This window comes from Salmo salar, chromosome 04 (assembly GCF_965601325.2).
Source record: "Salmo salar chromosome 04, fSalSal1, whole genome shotgun sequence".
Taxonomy (NCBI): domain Eukaryota; kingdom Metazoa; phylum Chordata; class Actinopteri; order Salmoniformes; family Salmonidae; genus Salmo; species Salmo salar.
The window spans coordinates 60,381,593-60,405,155 of record NC_138294.1 but is presented as its reverse complement, the minus strand read 5'-3'; the positions used below and the strand labels follow the sequence as shown (position 1 = coordinate 60,405,155).

The window sequence follows — 23,563 nt, the reverse complement described above, 5'->3', positions numbered from 1 at the left end:
TTCCAACTTTGTTCGACATTTGAAGCTGCACAAAGAATGGTAAGTCGTGGCTAATATAGCCGACAGCTATATATAACTTTGCTAGTGTAGCATGTAGGCTAATGTAAAGTTAAATCAATGAGCCCCCACACTGTCAGTCAGTGCGGGAACATGATCATTGCAGCCAAGATTGAGCTACAACGGGCTAGGCAGTTGGTAGCCTAAATCCTGCCTGATGTTACTGCTGTTGACATACGTTAGCCTACTGTAACCACACACAGAGAGGGTGTGTATGTGTGTGTGTATGTGTTAAGGTTGGGCGATTGTGTACAAGCCTACATTGCACGATTGCACCCCATAGCGATCCTCGATAGTCGATAACTATGGGGGGGGGGGGGGTCTTTCTCATGGCTACCCATGTATTTCCATGGAAATATAACGTTTATTTGGAAAGTAATAAATATATATATTTTTAAAAGCATTCATGATTTGCGTAAATGTATTGTACTAACTATTACTATTACTAACATTTGGTGAAGAGCACATTATGACTTGTTTAGGACTCGAAACTCAAATTTTAGGACTTGAGACTTGACTTGAGACTTGTCAGTCTTGACTTGAGACTTGACTCGGACTTGCCTGTCTTGACTTGGGACTTGACTTGGGACTTGAGTGCTAAGACTTGAGACTTACTTGTGACTTGTAAAACAATGACTTAGTCCCACCTTTGCCACACACTGCAAACAATTTAGACTAAGGATGCATTAAGATACTGATCTTTCATTACCAGGCCACGTGTGACAGGAATACAGGGACAAAGGGGGGCTGTAATGGGGAGTTATTCCCGGCAATAAAAGGTTTTGTTTATAAATGCATGTTCTAACAGGGATGATGTGTGCTAAATTGAGAAGCTGGAATTCAAGTCCTAGACTCAAAGTAAGCACGAAGGACTGTCATTCTAAATTTGGGTTGGATACTTTATAAAATGTTTTAGTTATGATTTGAATACAGCGAGAGAGAGTTGCTACAAAACAGTGAGGGGTGGGGCCCTGCTAAAATGTATTTGGCCGAGGGAGGCCCCAGAAACCTTATCTCTAAGTGTTCTCTGACAGGGAGGTTGTTTGTTAAAGAAATCACTGGATGATAGCTTGGGTCAACCATGAAGGTTTTTTTTGTTCTCTTTTGTTTTACCATGTAATCAGAATTATGTTAGTTGCATCAATGGGTGGTGTGAAGTTATTAAACACATACTTTTTTTCTCTTTCCTTTTCAAGTCAATATGTTTTTAGGTTTCATGGAACATAATTGTTCCAGAGGAGGGACTGATGTATATTGACTAATTCATTTGAGAATGTTTCAGTATGTTTATAACTGAAGAAGTGCATTAGAAGTAGTGACTAGTATGTAATGGGTTAGATGTAATGATATATGTGTAAATGTATCTGTAGCAGGAGGCGAGGTGTTTGAGACAGAATGTTTACATAGGGCTGTTAAGTAGGATGGAACGTGACTGCCATGAAGATCTGTGGGGGCTCATAAATGAAGGTTGTGGTGATGGAGGAGTATCATTCTAGAGACTGTATATTGTTACAGGAGATAGCTCATAGGAGAGGGAGGACAGCTAACTGTCCACAATATAGGGATTTAATGAAGTTAAATGGAACATTACACATACCCAGATCATGGTGAGAGTAGAAGAGATAGTGGTGATAATTTCAGACACTTTGGTAAACTTTCAAGAAACCTGTGACTCAGAATTTTGTTAGGTTGGATATTCTTCCAACTCAATTAATCTCTTCCCAATTTTTAACAGCCGGCGAACACTTGACAGATTACATACAGGAGTTATTCTCACGGTAGTCGCTGTAGGGACCGTAATTGAAGGAGGCTATAGGCATGGGCCATGTTAGTAGTAGCAGGGGTTACTTTAGTAGCATTATTGGGATATCAGGTTATGAAGACTCGTGCCACATGGATTGGTAGCTGGTAACTGGGAGACCGATGGGTGTACAGGGGAGGCTGTTATTCAAATGTCACAAATTAGTGATCTTGCCATAACAGGAGAGTCTAGGTTGTGAGGAAATGACCCATGTGTTGCAGTGTATATATCGTCAGGTGAAAGCAGAGATAACCAAGGGCACGGGCTGAATTCTGGAGATTGAGTGTTCATCAAGATACACCAGGCTGGGCTGTTGGGACAGTGTTGGTTTGGTCCACACACAGTACTCCTTACAGCACCTGTAGCGGTAAAGATCGTCATGTCTCTCCTCGGTGGGTGCATAGTTCTCACGTGAAGCAAGGTCCAGCTGCATAATGGGTGAGCTTGAAGACTCCATGACAGAGGAAACAGAGCGAAAGAGAAAGAGAGAAACTAGATTCCACTGTAAGACATGCAGATGGGTTGGGTCTGGGAGATACTTTAAACATCATAGTTGGGTTGGGGTTAGCTGCTTTATTGGTTAATGCATCATATGAAAGAGGATAGATGGGATAATTGTACTCTAAACAAAATGTTGAAGGCATTGATGTGAAAGCATATACATTGCTGAGTTACCTCAAGAGGATGTAGGGTTGTGGCAATGGAGTAGATGAGGAACAAAGTGAAAATGACATGACTTGGGAACACCTCTCGGAGCCTGGGGCCGGAAAGGGGAAGACTGAGCGAAAGCATGAGGAGGCTTTTTAGGGCTTTCATTTTTGTGGAATCCTGCAGAAAAGTATCCTGGATGTATAGTCAGGTGAAGAGAGAGTGGGACTTGTCATGGTCTCAGACTTGAATATATAATGATGCATATCTTATCACATTGTTAATACCGTTATGTTTTGTGTGTCTTTTTGTTGCTTTCCAAGTCTTATGATATCACTCACAGGGACTAGAAGGAGAACGTGGAGAAAATTAAAGCCGCTCCAGCTGACATGAAGCAAGCCAGCAGATGCAGCTGGAATGGCATTTTGTTGTGTGATGAGAGATGGAAATAAAATTGTGTATTGTGTGATCATAGAACAGAGGCTATACATTTCTGAGTTGGTAAACCTCACGGTGAATGTTTTGTTATCATTGCTTGTTCATTTATAATATATATATATTTTTTTAATTCATGTTTTATTATCATTGTTTGTCCATTTATAAGTAATTTCCAAGTTTATGTAAGTTGAACAGTAGGAAGCTATTGTTCAAGAGGAGAGTTTTGAGAATATGAAATATACTTATTCATGTCACTGATGGAGTGCTGAGGTTTAGAGGATCTACACCAGAAGTTAATGGTTATAGGAGGAAGGTATATAGTGGGTGCAACTAAGCTTGGAATGTGTTGAGTGCAGGGAAGTGATTACATGTGGCAGGCATTGATAAGGGGAAAGAGCCATGGATTAGTGATGGAGGGGGGTTGAGGTCAGGTCAGGTCACCTTAAGGGAGAAATATACGTTTTTGGCCCGTAACACTAGTGTCCTGCCTAGCAGTAAAGAACGATGCTTGTACAGATGGGTAGGAGGAGACTCAGCCTGTGAGGAACGGTTTAATATCAGTGCTTGTGTGAAAATGTATTTTGTTTGAATCCAGCTGTATCGACCCTTTTAGAAGAATTAAACTTGGTTAAGCTTCTCTAGTTCTAATTTTACTCTGAAAATTAGAACCTAACAACATACAGATGGGTTTTGTGCTGTAGATATGTGGTAGTTGTGGAGTCGGGGCCTGAGAGCACAGTGTGTTTGGAAATCTGTGAATGTATTGTAATGTTTTTAAAATTGTATAAACTGCCTTAATTTTGCTGGACCCCAGGAAGAGCTGCTGCCTTGGCAGCTAACGGGATACATAATAAATACAAATAGAAATGACGAGAGAATATTTGGATTAACTGGTACCTGACATGGACATGATGGTTTGCAGGAAGATCAGAATACCATAAACCAGGAGGTTGGGAGTTCAAATCCCATGTGTAGAAATGTTGAATAATAATTTCTGTATACATGCACAATGTAATCATGCATGTCAAAATATGTCAAATGTGTGAGTTGAAAACACTGCATGTTAGAAGTACTGTGTGTGAGTATCCCTAACCTTGACAACATACGAAGCACATTGAATGGATCAGTGGTTCACAATCAGGACCTTGTTTGGCTGAGCAACAGTAACAATACAAATGTTCTTGCAACTACAGTTGTTAGCTGGGCCAGTACCAGCAAGGTCAAAGGTCTTGAAGATATAGAAATGGGTTGAGTAATTAATTCATGCATTAAAGGATTGCAGAGATAAGACGGTCAAATGTCAGTTGACTGTGGATAGAGAGGGAGAAAGGCAGACTTTGGACCCACTTCACTCACTTCTCCTCTCCTGAGTGTCACAGACATAAGCCTCCTGTCTGCCTGCACTGCCTGGCTCTTCAGTCCCCACCATGAATATCCAGTTTGCCCCTACCGACCTGCCCCTAAGCAGAAGACTGCAGACGGCATCGGTGCTACAGTGGGTCTTCTCCTTTCTGGGCCTGGGTGAGTCTGCCTCTGTCCTGGGCTGTCTGTGTGTGTCTGTGTGTGCTGTGCAGCTGTGTTAGCTAGCCTTTCTTCCTCATTTCTTAACAAGCGGGGAGCCTTGTGTCCAGTTCTGTTTGCTTAATGGGTTGCTCGGTGTGGAGAACTTGAAATTGAATTTAATGCGCGTTTCCACTGCTGGCTGACTTCCATGTGCCCATGGAGTTGTGCCTGAAACAGAGCAAGGAATGATGCTAACAGTAATACATGCATACAGAAGAAACTCCCTTATCCAACTCTTAAGTAACTGTTACATAACATGTGTTGCACAGTGGAGAGACTCCATGTGTGTTGCAATAGATTTGTCCATTAGGCCTTCCATACTTTTTATTATTTTTGAGATGGATTGGATACTGTGCATCAGTGGTACCTAGTGGATAAGAGGAAACACACTACCTGGTATTCGTTTTTTATGACCACATGACCTGACAAGGAAAAACTCTGGGTCCTAGTTATTGGTCAATCTGTTCAGGTCACGTGGTCAGGAAAAACTCATGGCTTGAGTTGTAGTACACTTCTCGGGTTTGCTTAGATCTCTCTCTCTACCCCTTTCTATCTCTCTATCCCTGTTCCTCTCCTGCTCACTGCTGCTCAGTATGTCAGCAGGTTAAGAGATGCAACCTAATAGTGCAGTGCCCATCACATGTCTGTCTGTCTGTCTGTCTGTGTGTGTGTGTGTGTGTGTGTGTGTGTGTGTGTGTGTGTGTGTGTGTGTGTGGGTGTGTGTGTGTGTGTGTGTGTGTGTGTGTGTGTGTGTGTGTGTGTGTGTGTTGGCTGTCTTCCTCCAGCTCCAAGCTGCATCGTGCTGTTCTTTGTGTTGATGTTCACTCGGTTCTGGCTGATCAGCGTGCTGTACGCCTGCTGGTGGTTCATCGACTGGGAAACACCGTCCAAGGGGGGCAACAGGGTTCACTTCCTCTCCAATCTACGTGTCTGGGACTACATGAGGGACTACTTCCCTGTAAAGGTGGGATGACTTCACTGTGTTTACTGCACTCTTTTGTGAGTGTTTGTGACTATGTTTTTTTTGGGCTTCAATAAAAGAGCAGCGCCCAGGCCAGGGATGGATTGGCCCTATCTACAGCTGTTGCTGGTTGATGTCACCATCTAGTGGTGATATATGGATTGTGTGTAGAGACATACAAGTTCAGCTAAGATATGTGAGGTGGTATTTGTTGGAATTTGATCATCATTAGTCTTATCCTACGAACTTAGTCTCTCAAAATCATACCAACGTCTATATGCTGTGTTATTGGATAGTGCAGTAAGAAATCCTGTTTAAAAGGATATACAAATCTTTGATTCTATTCTATGGAGCTTAGAGGCCTGTGAGCCTGCAATATCCTTCCGCTGAGATGGGTCCACGCTCTTGCCCTTGGTCAGAATGTACACTTTGGTCTGTACTGATAAGCATGTGAACATCAACAACAAAATGGCTCAGATGTGTATTTTTCCTTTCAATTGCTATGCAGAGCTTTGTTATCTATAGTTTGTCTAATTGAAAGTCTCAATAGGGTCACATGAATTAGCATGAATTATCTTTGACATTGTTAAATCCATAATTGTTATTCTAATGGTATAGCTAGACCTATGTATTTATTAATTTGATGTGAATGGTAGTGTTTCTTTTTTTTTAAAGCTTCTATTGGTCATTGTAATCAATTGTTATTTTCAGATGACCTAGAAATCAGCCATAGATAATCATAAATGTATTGTTTACGTAAATTCAGTGATACGTTTGGATCTCCAACGACAGCCTTAGTGGGACATACCTTCATTGTAAACATAGAATGACTTTTGATGCCATTGATAAAACATTCCTCAGATAGTTAATTTCAGAAAGAAAGCACCATGTAGAAATATGTTTAACCATTTATTAAACAATGAATAATGCAAGTCTTGCCGATATAGGTTCTGCTCGTTCAGGGTAGCTCACTGCCCAAGCAAAGCGTCAATATAAAATAGCCAGCCTACAGGCAGTGAGCGCGGAAAACTATACAAATCCCCCCGGCAGGAGCTGGGGTGGTGATGGGAGCAAACAGCCAGCGCATAGTGCAGCAAGCAGCAGCAGGATGAGTGAGCAGACCCGGTCAGCTTATATAGACCGCCAAATAAGGTAGGTGTGATTGATATAAGCCTCTAATTTATGCCATCTCAGCTGATGCGGGGCACTCGGGTTTCTTTTCTGAACTGGCTTCGCTTAATTTCAGATAGAAAAGACATAGAAATACAGTACCAGTCAAAAATTTGGACACACCTACTCATTCCAGGGGTTTTCTTTATTTGTACTATTTTCTACATTGAAGAATAATAGTGAAGACATCAAAACTATGAAATAAAACATATGGAATCATGTAGTAACGAAAAAAGTGATAAACAAATCAAAATATATTTTATATTTGAGATTCTTCGAAGTAGCCACCCTTTGCCTTGATGACAGCTTTGCACACTCTTAGCATTCTCACAACCAGCTTCAGGAGGAATGCTTTTATAACTGTTTTGAAAGAGTTTCCAAATATGCTGAGCACCTGTTAGCTGCTTTTCCTTCACTCTGCTGTTAAACTCATCCCAAACCATCTCAATTGGGTTGAGGTTGGGTGATTGTGGAGGCCAGGTCATCTAATGCAGCACCATCACTCTCCTTGGTCAAATAGCCCTTAAACAGCCTGGAGGTGTGTTTTGGATCATTGTCCTGTTGAAAAACAAATGATAGTCCCACTAAGCGCAAACCAGATGGGATGGCATATCGCTGCAGAATGCATGCTGGTCAGGTGTGCTTTGAATTCAAAATAAATCACAGACAGTCTCAACAGCAAAGCACCCCCATACCAACACACCTCCTCCTCAATGCTTCATGGTGGGAACCACACAAGCGAGGACCATCCGTTCACCTACCCTGCATCACAAAGACCCAGCGGTTATAACCAAAAATCTCACATTTGGACTCATCAGACCAAAGGACAGATTTCCACCGGTCTAATGTCCATTGCTCGTATTTCTTGGCCCAAGCAAGTCTCTTCTTATTATTGGTGTCCTTTAGTAATGGTTTCTTTGCAGCAATTCAACCATGAATGCATGATTCACGCAGTCTCCTCTGAACAGTTGATGTTGAGATGTGTCTGTTACTTTAACTCTGTGAAGCATTTATTTGGGCTGCAATCTGAGGTGCAGTTAACTCTAATGAACTTATCTTCTGCAGCAGAGGTAACTCTGGTTCTTCCTTTCCTGTGGCGGTCTTCATAAGAACCAGTTTCATCAAAGCGCATGATGTTTTTTGCGACTGCTCTTGAATAAACTTTAGAAAGTTCTTGAAATGTTCTGTATTGACTGACCTTCATGTCTTAAAGTAATGATGGACTGTCATTTCTCTTTGCTTATTTGAGCTGTTCTTGCCATAATATGGACTATTTTACCAAATAAGGCTATCTTCTGTATACCACCCAAACTTGTCACAACACAACTGATTGGGTCAAACGCATTAAGGAAAGACATTTCACAAATTAACTTTTAACAAGGCACACCTGTTAATTGAAATACATTCCAGGTGACTACCTCATGCAGCTGGCTGAGACAACGCCAAGAATGTGCATAGCTGTCAAGGCAAAGGGTGGTTACTTTGAAGAATCTCAAATATAAATTATATATTTTGATTTGTTTAACACTTTTTTAGTTACTAAATTATTCCATATGTGTTATTTCATAGTTTTGATGTCTTCACTATTATTCTTCAATGTAGAAAATAGTAAAAATAAAGAAAAACCATGGAATAAGTAGGTGTGTCCAAACTTTTGACTGGTACTGTATGTTTAACCATTTACTAAGCAATGAATAATGCAAGTCTTGGCGCTATGTAAATAAGAATTTGTTCTTAACTGACTTGCCTAGTTAAATAAAATAAAAAAGCACTGTAAACTATACAATCCCCCAAAACAGCAGAACCTCACACCATCCGACTATGTGTAGCTACGGCAGAGTGCCGTTTAGATATGACCAAATAGACCAGCTAAAGTACATCTACCAGCGCAAGAACGAATACCATGTGAGAATGTTAACCATGTGTGGCATAAACTGAGCAACGTGTGACTTCTATCCCTCATGACATAACGCTGGGTACCCTCGCTTGAGGCGAGCTTCATCTGCCTATCTTGCCAACGTAACAGTGTGAACCCAGCTGCCCTAGAGATGCATCGCCAGGTGCACTCCCTGATCAATACAAGTAGCCTGATCATCTGTTGGCCTACATTAAATATCTACCATCTAACAAGCAACCTAAGCAATATGCACCCAGCCAACCATCTGTAGCTATGCACTGAACTTTATTACGATACTGTAAGTGCCAAAGCAATGCTATTGACCGTGGGCTGAACCCAGTCATACCAAACTATAGTATAAAAGGCATGGAACTGGCAGATGAACTATTCACTTTTGGGCATCCAAAATCTCCTTGGCGTTTAATCTAATATTGCGTTCGTAGGAAGCAGAGGACTGACCTCCGTGATCTTCAGTGTGTATGCAGGGACAGATAGAAATGCCGATTAAGCAGCGCCGATGCGAAATGAATGAGCTGTGTACAGCTCAAGAGAGTGTCAACTCTGTGGGCTAAGGAGATGGAACCGTGATGAAAACCAGTATCTCGTCATTGGTTTGCCAGCGTCAGTGAGGAATAACGGATCGCCCGGCGTGGTCAGTGGTCGCCATTGCAGGTAGCGTAACATGGAAGAGAGTACAGAAAGCAGCGTTAGTTTGAGCAATGACAACAGCAGTACCTTTACCCATCCTATCAGTTTAAGAATGCTTTACCAACACTGTAAACATATGAGTGGAGTGAACATAATTAAATCCGAGATCATGCAATGATTAAAGAGAAATGATTACGAAGTGTATTCCCCAACAGTAAAAACCATAGAAAGCCATAAGAAAGCCTCTAATAAAATCATTGTAGGAGCCGAAACACCCTTTACTTAAAGCTGATATGGATAGGGGGCAGTATTTTCACGGCCGGATGAAAAACGTACCCGATTTAAACTGGTTACTACTCTTGCCCAGAAACGAGAATATGCATATTATTTGGATAGAAAACACTCTGAAGTTTTGAATGGTGTCTGTGAGTATTACAGAACTCATATGGCAGGCAAAAACCTGAGAAAAATTCAACCAGGAAGTGTAGGATCTGAGAAATGTAGTTCTTCTTTCTAGTCCCTTTCGAAACTACAGTATCTGTGCTGTTACGTTGCACTTTCTAAGACTTCCATTCGCTGTCTAAAGCCTTCAGAAAGTGGATTGAGCCTTCTCCTGTCTCTGGGCAGAGTATAGGAGCTCAGTTACTGAGTGGTCTGCCTGAGGACAAAGAGATTGGATATGCGCGTTCCTGCGAGCACGCTGTTTTTTCTTTTCCTCCTTGAATGAATACACTATTGTCCGGTTGGAATATTATCACAATTTTACGTTAAAAATACCATAAAAATTGATTTTAAACAGCGTTTGACATGCTTCTAAGTACGGTAATGGAACATTTGGACTTTTTGTGTCTCGAATTGCGCTCGTGCGTTACCCTTTGGATAGTGACCTGAACGCACGAACAAAACTGAGGTATTTGGACATAACTATGGATTATTTCGAACAAAAACAACATTTCTTGTGGAAGTAGCAGTCCTGGGAGTGCATTCTGACGAAGATCAGCAAAGGTAATACAATATTTCTAATACTAATTCTGAGTTTAGGTTGCCCCGAACTTGGCGGGTGTCTGAATAGCTCACCGTGATGGCGAGCTATGTACTCAGAATATTTAAAAATGTGCTTTCGCCGAAAAGCTATTTTAAAATCTGACACAGCGATTGCATAAACGAGTTCTGTATCTATAATTCTTAAAATAATTGTTATGTATTTTGTCAACGTTTATGATGAGTATTTTTGTAAATTCACCGGAAGTTTTTGGTGGGAATACATTTTCTGAACATCACGCGCTAATGTAAAAAGCTGTTTTTGGATATAAATATGAACTTGATTGAACAAAACATACATGTATTGTATAACATACATGTATTGTATAACACATTTAGCTGTGTTTTGGGTTTTATTGACATATATGCTTGCTTGGAAAATGGCTGTGTGGTTATTTTGGTCTATGTACTCTCCTAACATAATTTAATGTTTTGCTTTCGCTGTAAAGCCTTTTTGAAATCGGACAACGTGGTTGGATTCAGGAGAGGTTTATCTTTCAAATGGTGTAAAATAGTCGTATGTTTGAAAAATTGAAATTATTGGATTTTTGAGGTTTTTGTATTTCGCGCCATGCGATCCCTTTCGCTTTTTTATGTCGGATTTGGAGCAGTGGCTTCTTCCTTGCTGAGCGGCCTTTCAGGTTATGTCGATATAGGACTCGTTTTACTGTGGATATAGATGCTTGTGTTCCCGTTTCCTCCAGCATCTTCACAAGGTTCTTTGCTGTTGTTCTTTTGCACTTTTCGCACCACAGTACGTTCATCTCTAGGAGACTAAACGCGTCTCCTTCCTGAGCGGTATGACAGCTGCGTGATCCCATGGTGTTTATACTTGCATACTATTGTTTGTACAGATGAACGTGGTACCTTCAGCAATTTAGAAATTGCTCCCAAGTATGAACCAGACTTGTGGAGGTCTACAATTTTTTTCTGAGGTCTTGGCTGATTTCTTTTGATTTTCCCATGATGTCATGCAAAGAGGCACTGAGTTTGAAGGTACATCCACAGGTACACCTCCAATTGACTCAATTGATGTCAATTAGCCTATCAGAAGCTTCTAAAGCCATGACATCATTTTCTGGAATTTTCCAAGCTGTTTGAAGGCACAGTCAACTTAGTGTATGTAAACTTCTGACCCACTGAAATTGTGATACAGTGAATTATATGTGAAGTAATCTGTCTGTAAACAATTGTAGGAAAAATTACTTGTTTCATGCACAAAGTAGATGTCCTAACCGACTTGCCAAAACTATAATCTGTTAATAAGAAATTTGTGGAGTGGTTGAAAAACAAGTTTTAATGACACCAACCTAAGTGTATGTAAACTTCCAACTTAAACTGTAGCAATACTGGAGGAACTTATGTAGGTTCCACAATTTCAGAATCAATCAAACGTAACACCGTAGCAGCAGAGGATGAGAGTGAAGCCAGGATGTATTGAAAAGCAGTAGCACCGCCGATGCAGAATTCGGTGCCCAGAGCTAGCCCTCAGCACTGACGAAGGAACCAGATCCGTGATGAGTTCCAGTATCTTGTCATTGGTTGGCAGCGTCAATGTTGAACAAGAGGTTCGCCAGGTGCTGCCCGTGCTCAGCATGCAGGCAACATAACATGAAAGAGGACAAAGCCGTGTTAGATCTGGCAGTGAAGACTTCAGTTCCATGCCAATTCTTTCATCTCGGGGTGTATGACAGTACGTTTAACATGTGAGAGTCCACAATGCAAACAGAACTTAAGAGATCATGCAATAATAAAGCGGAGGAACATTTAGTGCATTTCAGACTGAAGAACCCGTAAAGCCAGAGTAATGTAACCCAACTCTGTTGTCTTAACGTGAACTCAAACATGTGCTACTGAGAGAGGAGAGATACTCTTTGATATGCATGTTCATTCCTTCTCCATAGGCCATGAAGTGTAGGCAGACATGGATCCTTGAGCAGACTGCATGCTGAAGGGTCCTGACGCCCAAAATGAACTGAATCACTGCTAACAGAGCATGATAAAGCTGCATTTGCCAGACAAATTGGAATAGAAAAGGCATACATGGTTATATTACAGAAGACATTGTATGGAGATAAGAGCATACAGTAGACTGCTGTAGAGAGCACAGCTCAGCCATGACATACCATAAAACATATGCATTACTAACAAACCCCCAAAACCACAAATAAACGTTGGTGCAGGTTGTTTCATAGCTACCTAAATAGCCTAATGTACTACTGAAATTGCTCAGCTGTAGCTGATGCATCTGCAGCGTGCACAGTGAGAGTGACCTGATAATCAACCTGGACCAACAATATAGTCTACCTGAGCTAATGGCTAATGTCTAACAGTATATACTGGTGAGCCATGAGAGAAGAATGAATGACCTGATGAAGAGAGAATAGACCCCATAGATAACTAGAATAAGCCTGCATATAAGAGTGTCTGAAATAAGAACTAACAGACATTCCCCTGAGAGGCAATGAAGGCTTGATCACCAACACTGATCGCCAAGTGGGTGTTTAGCAAGCCCACCGCATGCTAGGTAATGCTAGTATCAACACCCATCCAATACGGCTGAAACTATATCAAGACTTGATTAGTCATCGCACAGCGTCAGATTCCCCACTAAGGTACAAGGTGATAACTCTTCTTCCTCAGATATCAAGTTATGGTTAGGCAGTAGTATCAATTTAAAATGAGGCTGTACTTCTGTGAATATATGCTTAGTGATGGAAAGACCGAGTAATGTTCGATGTAACATGAAGATAACAAAATGCAAGCAGAAGATTCATTAATAACAGTACTAATACATGACCCTAACCAGAAACTGTGGATAGATGGCAGCATTCGCTCAAACTGAAAGCGCGAACCACCACATTTAACCATGGCAAGGTGACTGGGAATATGGTAGAATACAAACAGAGTAGTCATTCCCTCCACAAGGCAATCAAACAGGCAAAACATCAGTACAGAGACAAAGTGGAGTCACAATTCAATGGCTCAGACACGAGACGTGTGTGGCAGGGACTCCAGATAATCATGGATTATAAATGGAAAACCAGCCACGTCGCGGACAAAGACGTCTTGCTTCCGGACAAGTTAAATACGTTTTTTGCCCGCTTTGAGGATAACACAGTACTACCGACGCGGTCAGCTACCAAGGACTGCGGGCTCTCCTTCTCTATGGCCGACGTGAATAAGACTGTTAAACGTGTTAACCTTCGCAAGGCTGCCAGCCCAGACGGCATCACTAGCCGCGTCCTCAGAGTCAGACCAGCTGGCTGGTGTGTTTACGGTCATATTCAATCTCTCCCTATTCCAGTCTGCTGTCCCCACATGCTTCAAGATGGCCACCATTGTTCCTGTACCCAAGAATGCAAAGGTAACTGAACTAAATGACTATCGCCCCGTAGCACTCACTTCTGTCATCATGAATTGCTTTGAGAGACTAGTCAAGGATCATATCACCTCCACCTTACCTGTCACCCTAGACCCACTTCAATTTGCATACCGCCCCAATAGGTCCACAGATGATGCACACTGCCCTATCCCATCTGGACAAGAAGAATACCTATGTAAGAATGCTGTTCATTAACTATAGCTCAGAATTCAACACCATAGTACCCTCCAAGGTCATCATTAAGCTCGAGGCCCTGGGTCTGAAACCCGCCCTGTGGAATTGGGTCCTGGACTTCCTGACAGGCTGCCCCCAGGTGGTGAAGGTAGGAAACAACATCTCCACTTCACTGATTCTCAACACAGGTGCCCCACAAGGGTGCGTGCTCAGCCCCCTCATGTACTCCCTGTTCACCCATGACTGCGTGGCCAAGCACACCTCCAACTCAATCAAGTTTGCAGGTGACACAACAGTAGTAGGCTTGATTACCAACAACGATGAGAGCCTACAGGGAGGAGGTGAGGGCTCTGGGAGTATGGTGACAGGAAAACTTCTCACTCAATGTCAACAAAACAAAGGACATCAACCACCTGAGCCACTGCCTGTTCACCCCACTGTCTTCCAGAAGGCGAGGTCAGTACTGGTGCATCAAAGCTGGGACCGAGACACTGAAAAACAGCTTCTATCTCAAGGCCATCAGACTGTTAAACAGCCATCACTAGCACAGAGAGGCTGCTGCCTACATACACAGACTTGAAATCATTGGCCACTTTAATAAATGGATCACTAGTCACTTTAATAATGTCACTTTAATAATGTTTACATATCTTGCATTACTCATCTCATATGTATATACTATCTACTGTATCTTAGTCTACGCCGTTCTGACATTGCGCATATATATATTTATATATTCTTAATTCCATTACTTAGATTTGTGTGTATTAGGTATTTGTTGTGAAATGTTTGATATTACTTAGATATTGCTGCACTGTTGGAACTAGAATGACAAGCATTTCGCTACACCCGCATTAACATCTGCTAAACACTTGTACAGTATGTGACCAATAACATTTTATTTGATTTTACTTGAATGAAGGGATCTCTACAATAGCACAATACAATTATTTATTTTACCTTTATTTAACTAGGCAAGTCAGTTAAGAACAAATTCTTGTTTTCAATGACGGTCTAGGAACAGTGGGTTAACTGCCTTAACTGCCAATAAGAATGTTATGATTGACAGAGTCAAAAGCCTTAGCCAGGTCGATGAATACTGCCTTGTTGAGGGGCAGAACAGCTTTTTACCTTGTCAGCTCGGGGATTCAATCTTGCAACCTTTTGGTTATTGGCCCAACGATCTAACCACTAGGCTACCTGCCGCCACAATAGTCTATTATAGAATAAGAGCAGGCACTAGAATAATACTACTAGAACGCAAGATGAACCAACAAGGAGGACCGCCTGGGTAAAATGCATGACACATGATTAGAACATGGCTAATAAATCTGAGCCTAAACCTATTGCTGCAATAAGAATTAAGTATAAATGAGTTGACTGAAATGATACCTTAAAATGTATGCTAATAGTGTGACTCATGCAACAGCAGGCTATACACTAATAAGCTAGCAGATTTATGATTTCTCAGAGTAGAAGAGCAGCAAAAGTGTAGCAATACGAGGAGCGCACTATCCAGTCCAGTTAAATTGAATGTGTTCTAGCTTATACTGTGTAAGGGTTCCAAAGATACTAACCATAACCAGATCATTTGTACAACATTTGAAGTGTGACTGCTGGCACAAGTCACATTAACCTATGTGACTGGGATGACTCATAAAATGTAGGCCATCACTGATGTGTGCATTGATTGCAGCAGTCTCATGAGATGTGCAACATGCAGTGATAGTTACTATCCATACTGACGCTGCACTAAACTAAGCATAGAGACTTACATACTATTGAATCACCGTGATAAGCGCCATCTCCTGCCAGTGGCGTATATTCATGGATGCCAAGGCAACCAGGCTACCCCTAAAAATGAACCCCCCAGAAATGTAAAAACATAAAATAATGTATCTTTTGTCTATCTGTATTTCATAATTTTCCTTCAATTTGCAAGAGGCTGAATGTATCTCACAGGAGAACGCATCCGAGCGAGCGAAACAGCTTCCTTCTGTCTCTGTACATGTAGGCCATCTATCTCTATCTGATGCTGTCTGGTACAAATGAGGTTGACATTGTTGCCACCCATAGCATTGAAGGCAAGGGATGACAGCCAGCATCTGGCCACCATTGACAAAAAAAATAAATAACATTTGCCAATCAGCGTTGAGCTAAACTGAGCGAGCTCAGCGCTGAATGGTCCTGGCGCACCAAAAAAATAAAAGTGTCCAGGGAAGCCAGCTTGGATTTGGCATCACTCCTATCAAATCCTACTAAGAGCATTTGTCATTGACAGAAAAACTTGAATTGTTGCATCTCGTGGTGTTGTCCTCCGGTGGCTAGTTAGCCAACTTGTTAAAATTGGCCCTTTCCTAAATTAGCCATGGATGGAGATGGGGATTTGGACTTGGGGTTTTACTTAATTCTCCGTACTGGCCAATGATTATAACAGCGATTCTGATCCAACCATTAATTAATTAATTCTTGTTCCCCTGGCCTGAGAGGATGGAAGTTCAATATGTAGCTAGATGTAGAAGGCTAATGTTAACTAGCTAACGTTGCCCATGAATAGAAGTTAGGCTATTGAGCAAGCATTTTAGCCAGGCAGCCAAGGACAACAATAAATTGAAGTGCGTACTGTATGACAGAGTAATAGACTGTTTCGTCAACATGAAAGAGGAGGATGGCATTGGCATTTCTCTACAAGTAGGGTGAGTCAACATGTTTTTCTACATGCACGAACACACGCACTTGGTTTCCCAATGATTTTACCCACACACCACTACTGTCTCCTGCTCATAATCAGAAAACATTGCTACTCACTCACTACATATCAACGCATAGCCACGGGAAGTAGGGGTGCTGAGGATGCTGCTGCTGGAAATAAATAAAATAACTATACAAAAAATGTAAACATTTGTAAAAAAATTGTTACAAAAAGTATTGTACTGGGCCTTTACTTGTCCTGTATTGTTGGACCAATACAGCCCCTCCCAACCCACACCCCAATTTGTTTTTGCCCCCACCTTAACGTGGCTATGCCTGTATTGTACCCTAGAATAGGTTACTTCCTCATTGTATGGTGGAGGGATTATTCTCCATGAATGTGTTCACAGAGTTACTGACTCTGCCCGAAAACTGGTATTGTGAACAAACAAGTAAACAATATGATAGGCTACTCTCGAGGCTAATTCTACTTGGCTAACTAGTTTGTAGCCGGCAGTTGACTGACAACAGTAGCGCAACAACATGCTGATCCTCACAGTCAATGACATCCCTGCAGCAGCCAAACATTGCAACATGAGCATATTGAACGACGTGGGCAAGGTTCCAACACAGCTAGTTCGCAAAGAAAATATACCAGAAAGCAGCAACATAAGCGTGAAATGGCTAGTTAAGGCTTAAGGCAGCAGCGTCAATGTAGAAAAAAAATGTGCACGGTAACAGCAAGCAGCAGCAGGATGAGTGAGCAGACCCGGTCAGCTTAAATAGACCGCCAAATAAGGTAGGCGTGATTGTTACTAGCCTCTAATTGATGCCATCTCAGCTGATGCGAAGCACTCGGGTTTCCTTTCTGAACTGGCTCTGCTTAATTTTGATGTCAACATCTTATCATTTCTATTAGTTATTATAGTTCTCTGCATTTACCATTACACGAACTAGTACAGCAAATGTAGTTCAGAAAAGTTATTGTAGGAACAAACAGTGATACAACAGGTAAAAAGAGACTTTCTATGTATTATACTGTATTTGATTTGATCAATCAGTTGTAATGAACACGATGGGAGACAGATAGCTGGTTTCAAGCACAGGGCACAGCAGGTGTTTATTTGTAGAGGACCACAGGAGGAGGCAGGTAACTGGGTCCAGGGGCAGGCAGAAGGTCATACACAGGGGGTCCAAAAGGGCAACAGTACAGGCAGGGAAAAGACTACTAACATCATCCAGGAGATCAGGCCATAGGTTGATAACAGGAAATCCAATAGGCTAAAGTACAGGCAAAAACGATCATACACAGGAGGATTAAATTACAGCCCCCCCCCCCCAAAAAAAAACCCAGCACTTTGACTAGAAGTGTGTCACAAAACAAACAATACCTCACAGTGATGGGGAGCAAAGAACTGAACTAAATAGTGTGTGATAATGACATACAGGTGTGTGAACAGGTGATCAGAATTCAGGTGATTGGGATCTGGAGAGGGAGCTGCGTTCAGGGGATCTATGTGTTTGAGAGTGTGAGCTCGAAAGTGGGCTGGAAGGGGATCTGCGTTCAGGGGATCTACGTGTTTGAGAGTGTGAGTTGGAAACAGACGCTACATCAGTCTGATATCTTCTTTGATAGCATGCTTATCTGTTGTACTTAGCACAGAGCGTGTCCTTAATGCCACTTCTCCAGTGTCCAAAGTTTTCCCAAGGTAGAGGCCCCACCTCAAGACTCTGCTCCTTTGAGTTGGGGTAAATGTCCCTGATTGTTCCATACAGTGTACTGATAAGATAAAATATCAAAACCAACTGACTAGGGAACACAGTCAACACGTTCTACTGTATGTAAAGTGTTCCGTGTGTATTGAGTATACAGACAGAGCTGTATTGAGGCAAATGCGTTTTATTAGAGAGAGTAATGTCTCATTCAAGCAAAACATAAATTGGTTCTGAATGCCACACGTACAAATGGGGAATTTACATAATTAGGTCATATGGACTTTCATTCATTTCTCAAGGAAAGATACAGTACATTGAACACATCTAGATACCAAGTTCCCAACAAAGAGGACTTCCTCAAGCAAACATGTTTGAATGTAATTTCCCCTGTATTATCCCCTGTCTTTTGCCGATCGAACATTTGACTTCATGCATTATTAAGGCTTGAATAAAGAGTCAATGTTAGTCTGAACAGAGCAGTGTCCTTCAGAGGCTGTCATCGGTTACACTGAGGTCTTGTTCTCCACCACCGTCCCTAATGACAGCGTCACTGCCTCCGACTGTGAGCCAACCACCTGATTTGAAAACCTGTTCTGCTCTCTGCAGAAATCAACACTAACTAGACACTGACTCCTCTCATGACTTTACATTTGTAGAATGTATACATGTTAGTCGCATTTGAACCTAACTCTAAGCCAAAATGCAACAACATGCATATGCCAAGCCTGTGCATGTCAAGCCTGTTGGGAAAACGTGAAAAATGGGTTCAGTGTATAAACAGGCATAAGAAGGCAACTCTTTTGTTTGTAAACATGGAGAAATAGGAGCCAATAATTCATCCTGAAAAGAAAGGCTGCTGTGAGCAGGGACCAAAATAATGATGGGCCACTAAACAATTGGCCAGTGTTCTCTCACTATGTCAATCCACGACTACAGCTCCATTCTCAATCATACAGGCATCTGTGTTGACCACTAGTACAACATCTGACAAAGCTCCATTCCCCAAAAACAAACAGTACAGTGGTCTTAGAGCTTGACTTATTCTGTAATTTGTTTTTGGAAAGAGCAAAATCTCATGATCAGATAGAGGACTACAGGAAACGAGAGAAGGACAAACGGGTTGTTTACAATCACAAAACCCCAAATTATTTTGTTGTTGTTATGTTCCCCTAATGTTTGAGTGTCCAGTTTTCTGTTAATTATGGGAACATTCTATCTACGTTAGCTTGCAAAAACCATCTGAGAACCTTTTAAAACTTCTTCGGGATCGGTGTCCCTTCCACGGGATGGTTGACCTAACGTAGGCTAATACGATTAGCATGAGGTTGTAAGTAACAAGAACATTTCCCAGGACATAGACATATCTGATATAACTCTACTGTCCAATTTACAGTAGCTATTACAGTGAAAGAATACCATGATATTGTTTGAGGAGAGTGCACAATTTTAAACATGAAAAGTTATTAATAAACAAATTAGGCATATTTGGGCAGTCTTGACACAAAATCTGGAACAAAATACAATGGTTCATTGGATCAGTCTAAAACGTTGCACATACACTGCTCTAAGTTGCATCTGGGCTGGAATAATACAATGTGGCCTTTCTCTTGCATTTCAAAGATGATGGTACAAAAAAATACGAAAGAACAATTGTTTTTTTCGTTTGCATTATTGTTTACCAGATACTCTATCTATGAGATATAAGAATGCTCAGGAAACATAAAAAAATATTTGGACACATATTTAATAACCCCTTATTTTTGTTGGAACAAAACTACCTCCTTATTTCTATTAATTTGTATGGGTTAACTTCATATGAGTCCTGTGACACTTGTGGGGGTCGAAGAAAAAAACGGAGGACACCATAGTGTTCGTGAGTCTTCCCTTTCCCCTGTGGGCCAAACCGTTCGGACACTACAGACTTTTTCATAAGAAGACCGATTTTCAATGGTCTGACAAACACAAATGTAGCTTGGCCACCTTTCACTGCAGATGTGGAAGGCCAACATACTGTAGGCGGATGTGACCCGCCTTATCTCAGCTCACTGGTCACCATAGCAGCACCCACCCGTAGCATGCGCTCCAGCAGGTATATTTCACTGGTCACCCCCAAAGCCAATTCCTCCTTTGGCCGCCTTTCCTTCCAGTTCTCTGCTGCCAATGACTGGAACGAATTGCAAAAATCACTGAAGCTGGAGACTCATATCTCCCTCACTAACTTTAAGCACCAACTGTCAGAGCAGCTCACAGATCACTGCACCTGTACATAGCCCATCTATAAATAGCCCATCCAACTACCTCATCCCCATACTGTTATTTTGTTGTTGTTGTTGCTCCTTTGCACCCCAGTATCTCTACTTGCACATTTATCTTCTGCATATCTATCACTCCAGTGTTTAATTGCTAAATTGTCATTATTTCGCCGCTATGGCCTATTTATTGCCTTACCTCCCTTATCTTACCTAATTTGCACACACTGTATGTAAACTTTTTCTATTGTGTTATTGACTGTATGTTTGTTTATACCATGTGTAACTCTGTGTTGCTGATTGTGTCGCTTTGCTTTATCTTGGCCAGGTCACAGTTGTAAATGAGAAATTGTTCTCAACTAGCCTACCTGGTTAAATAAAGGTGAAATGTATACATATTTTTTTAATAAAAAAAAAGAGAGATAACCCTTATTGGAACAGTGGTAAGGGTGTTCGTCATTGGTGCTGGTGGCCTGGGTTTGAGACCCGCTTGGGGATTTACCCTACTCTCACATTCTTAGCAATATACACTACATGACCAAAAGTATGTGGACACCTTCTCGTCGAACATCTCATTCCAAAATCATGGGCATTAATATGGAGTTGGTCCCCCCCTTTGCTGCTATAACAGCCTCCACTCTTCTGGGAAGGCTTTCCACTTGATGTTGGGATGTTGCTGTGGGGACATGCTTCCTTTCAGACACGAGCATTAGTGAGGTTGGGCACTGATGTTGGGTGATTAGGCCTGGCTCACAGTCGGTGTTCCAATTCATCCCAAAGGTTTCAACAGGGTTGAGGTCAGGGCTCTGCGCAGGCCAGTCAAGTTCTTCCACAACAATCTCGACAAACCATTTCTGTATTGACCTCGCTTTGTGCATGGGGGCATTGTGTGGCCTCACCTTCTGTGAGCTTGTGTGGCCTACCACTTCGTGGCTGAGCCGTTGTTGTTCTTAGACGTTTCCACTTAACAATAACAGCACTTACAGTTGACCAAGGCAGCTCTAGTAGGGCAGAAATCTGACAAACTGACTTGTTGGAAAGGTGGCATCCTATGACGGTGCCATGTTGAAAGTCACTGAGCTCTTCGGTAAGGCCATACTGATGTTTGTCTATGGAGATAGCATGGCTGTGTACTAAATTTTATACACCTGTCAGCAACGGGTGTGCCTGAAATAGCCGAATCCACTAATTTGAAGGGGTGTCCACATACTTCTCTCTCTATATAGTGTTTGTTAATGTCATTATTTCGCAAAACACACCTATCTGATCTAAGTAAAATTAGTTTGTCATTGAAAGACACAAATCTGTAGGATTCATCCTTTAATGAATCATCTCAATCCGTAAAGTCAATAAATCCCACCATGCCTAGTGCTTAGTGTTTACTTAGCACTAAGCACTGCCCTTGTTTTGCTAGTGAGAGGTTAGTGTAGCCCGAGCTAGTAGGCGGGGACTTGATTCATGGAGCTGATTGACCTTGAACTGCTAATCTCAAACACTGAGGTCGATACAAACTGTTTGTTGGCAGCTTTGTTTTGACATGACTGAGCGATGCTGATCATGAGCATAACATGCCCATTATGATTACCCTGCTGAAGAAAAAATACATAGACCATATGCTGGCGATAAATGCGTTTTTCTTCTGGTGACCAGCGCATGTTGTTTTGGACACTGATGCTACTATGCTGGTGACCATCTGATATTAGTGGCGTGGCTTTCAGATAGTTATTTTTGGCGAGTAAATATGATTCTTGTTAAGTTCGTACACCACAAATTGAAATGTTCCTTAAATATTTTTGCACATAACATATTCTAATATAATATTCATAACATTATTTACATATTGTAACAAAGCGGTAACTATCCCAATGTTGGGATTTTCATAGTCTCTTAGTTAAGGGACTCATACACTTGTGTAAACCTCATTAATGCTACAAAACTGTCAGTGTCTTCAACCTTAATAAATCAGAACAGATGAACCGGAATAACATTTACTCACAGGTGGCCAAAAATAACTGAAAGCCACGCCTGCAGTCTTCTGATTACGCTGTGTGTAATATCTCTATAAACTACCATCAACAACCCAACTACATGACCCAATGCCTGCAACCCAGTAGTAGGGTCAGGATACAAACCCAGCATTTAGAGTGTTTTGGGTGGCCTATTAATGCAGACTTTGTAATTAATTGTGCATGTTTATCTTACATGCTGTTAGAATAAATGTTCTAGACGTGAATGTTGTTACGAACCGGGTCGTAACAAGGAGAAAGACAACGCGGAGATAAAGAAATAACAAAAATATATTTATTAAATAAAGAAACATACACAAGTAACAATGGTGTGTGTGTTCAGTGTAAGGGAGTGGATGCTTGCATAGATGGTGATAATGAGGGGTGTTGAGGTACCAAAACACATGAACACAAAGAAGCTCCAAAATGCCACAAAAAACAGTGTCTACATGGAGAGTGTCTCCTCAACGTATGGGGGAAAGGTGTACCCGAGCCTGGGTGTGTCCCATTTCGCTGACGACCCTTCCAGTACCGCTCACCGACATCGTATTAAGGAAAACAAGGGCAGAGGGAAAGAATTCAGCAGACAGAGTCAGAGGGTCGTCACAATGTGCACTTTTAAATTGGGTGGACTGAGACTAAAAAACATTGCCATAGACTGAAGTAAAATCAAATGTATTTATACCATCAGAGATGTCCAAGTCAATGCAGAGTCCCCCGGGTCTCAAACAGAATAGGCCTGAGTCCACCTTGTTCACTGGGCAGCTAGACCAGCACTGACCAGTGATAGACCAGCACGGACTAGCTTGACATTTATGCTGGTCTATGCTTTTTTTTCAGCAGGGTAGCTAACAAGAACTTTTGACCCCATCCTGTGACCTTTGGCATGATCGTCCATCCTGTTTATCTCCTATCTGCCTGTGCACAGAGACAGACGACACTGGTCAATACTGGTTAGAGGCAGGATAGTCTTTCTGACAGCCGCTGTGGAGGCAGACAAACAACAGCGAGAACTCACACATGCAACGTGATGAAGATAAAGGCAAAATACCTGGAAGTCAATTCATAGGCTTCGATGAGAGTATGGTTTTCAATGAAACTTTCAAATGTTTTGAGAT

At 41.6% G+C, this 23,563-nt stretch overlaps 1 protein-coding gene across 3 annotated transcripts in view; it reads left to right on the top strand.

Moving 5' to 3' along the window:
• Positions 1-4,219: 4,219 nt before the first annotated feature.
• Positions 4,220-23,563, top strand: part of mog2a (2-acylglycerol O-acyltransferase 2-A) — a 33,605-nt gene continuing 14,261 nt past the window's right edge. The window contains exons 1-2 of one of the 3 annotated variants that reach the window (XM_014197077.3): positions 4,220-4,465; positions 5,293-5,471. In XM_014197077.3, coding sequence (XP_014052552.1) covers positions 4,372-4,465; positions 5,293-5,471 — 273 coding nt within the window. In that variant the 5' untranslated portion in view covers positions 4,220-4,371. 3 annotated transcript variants of the gene reach the window in all.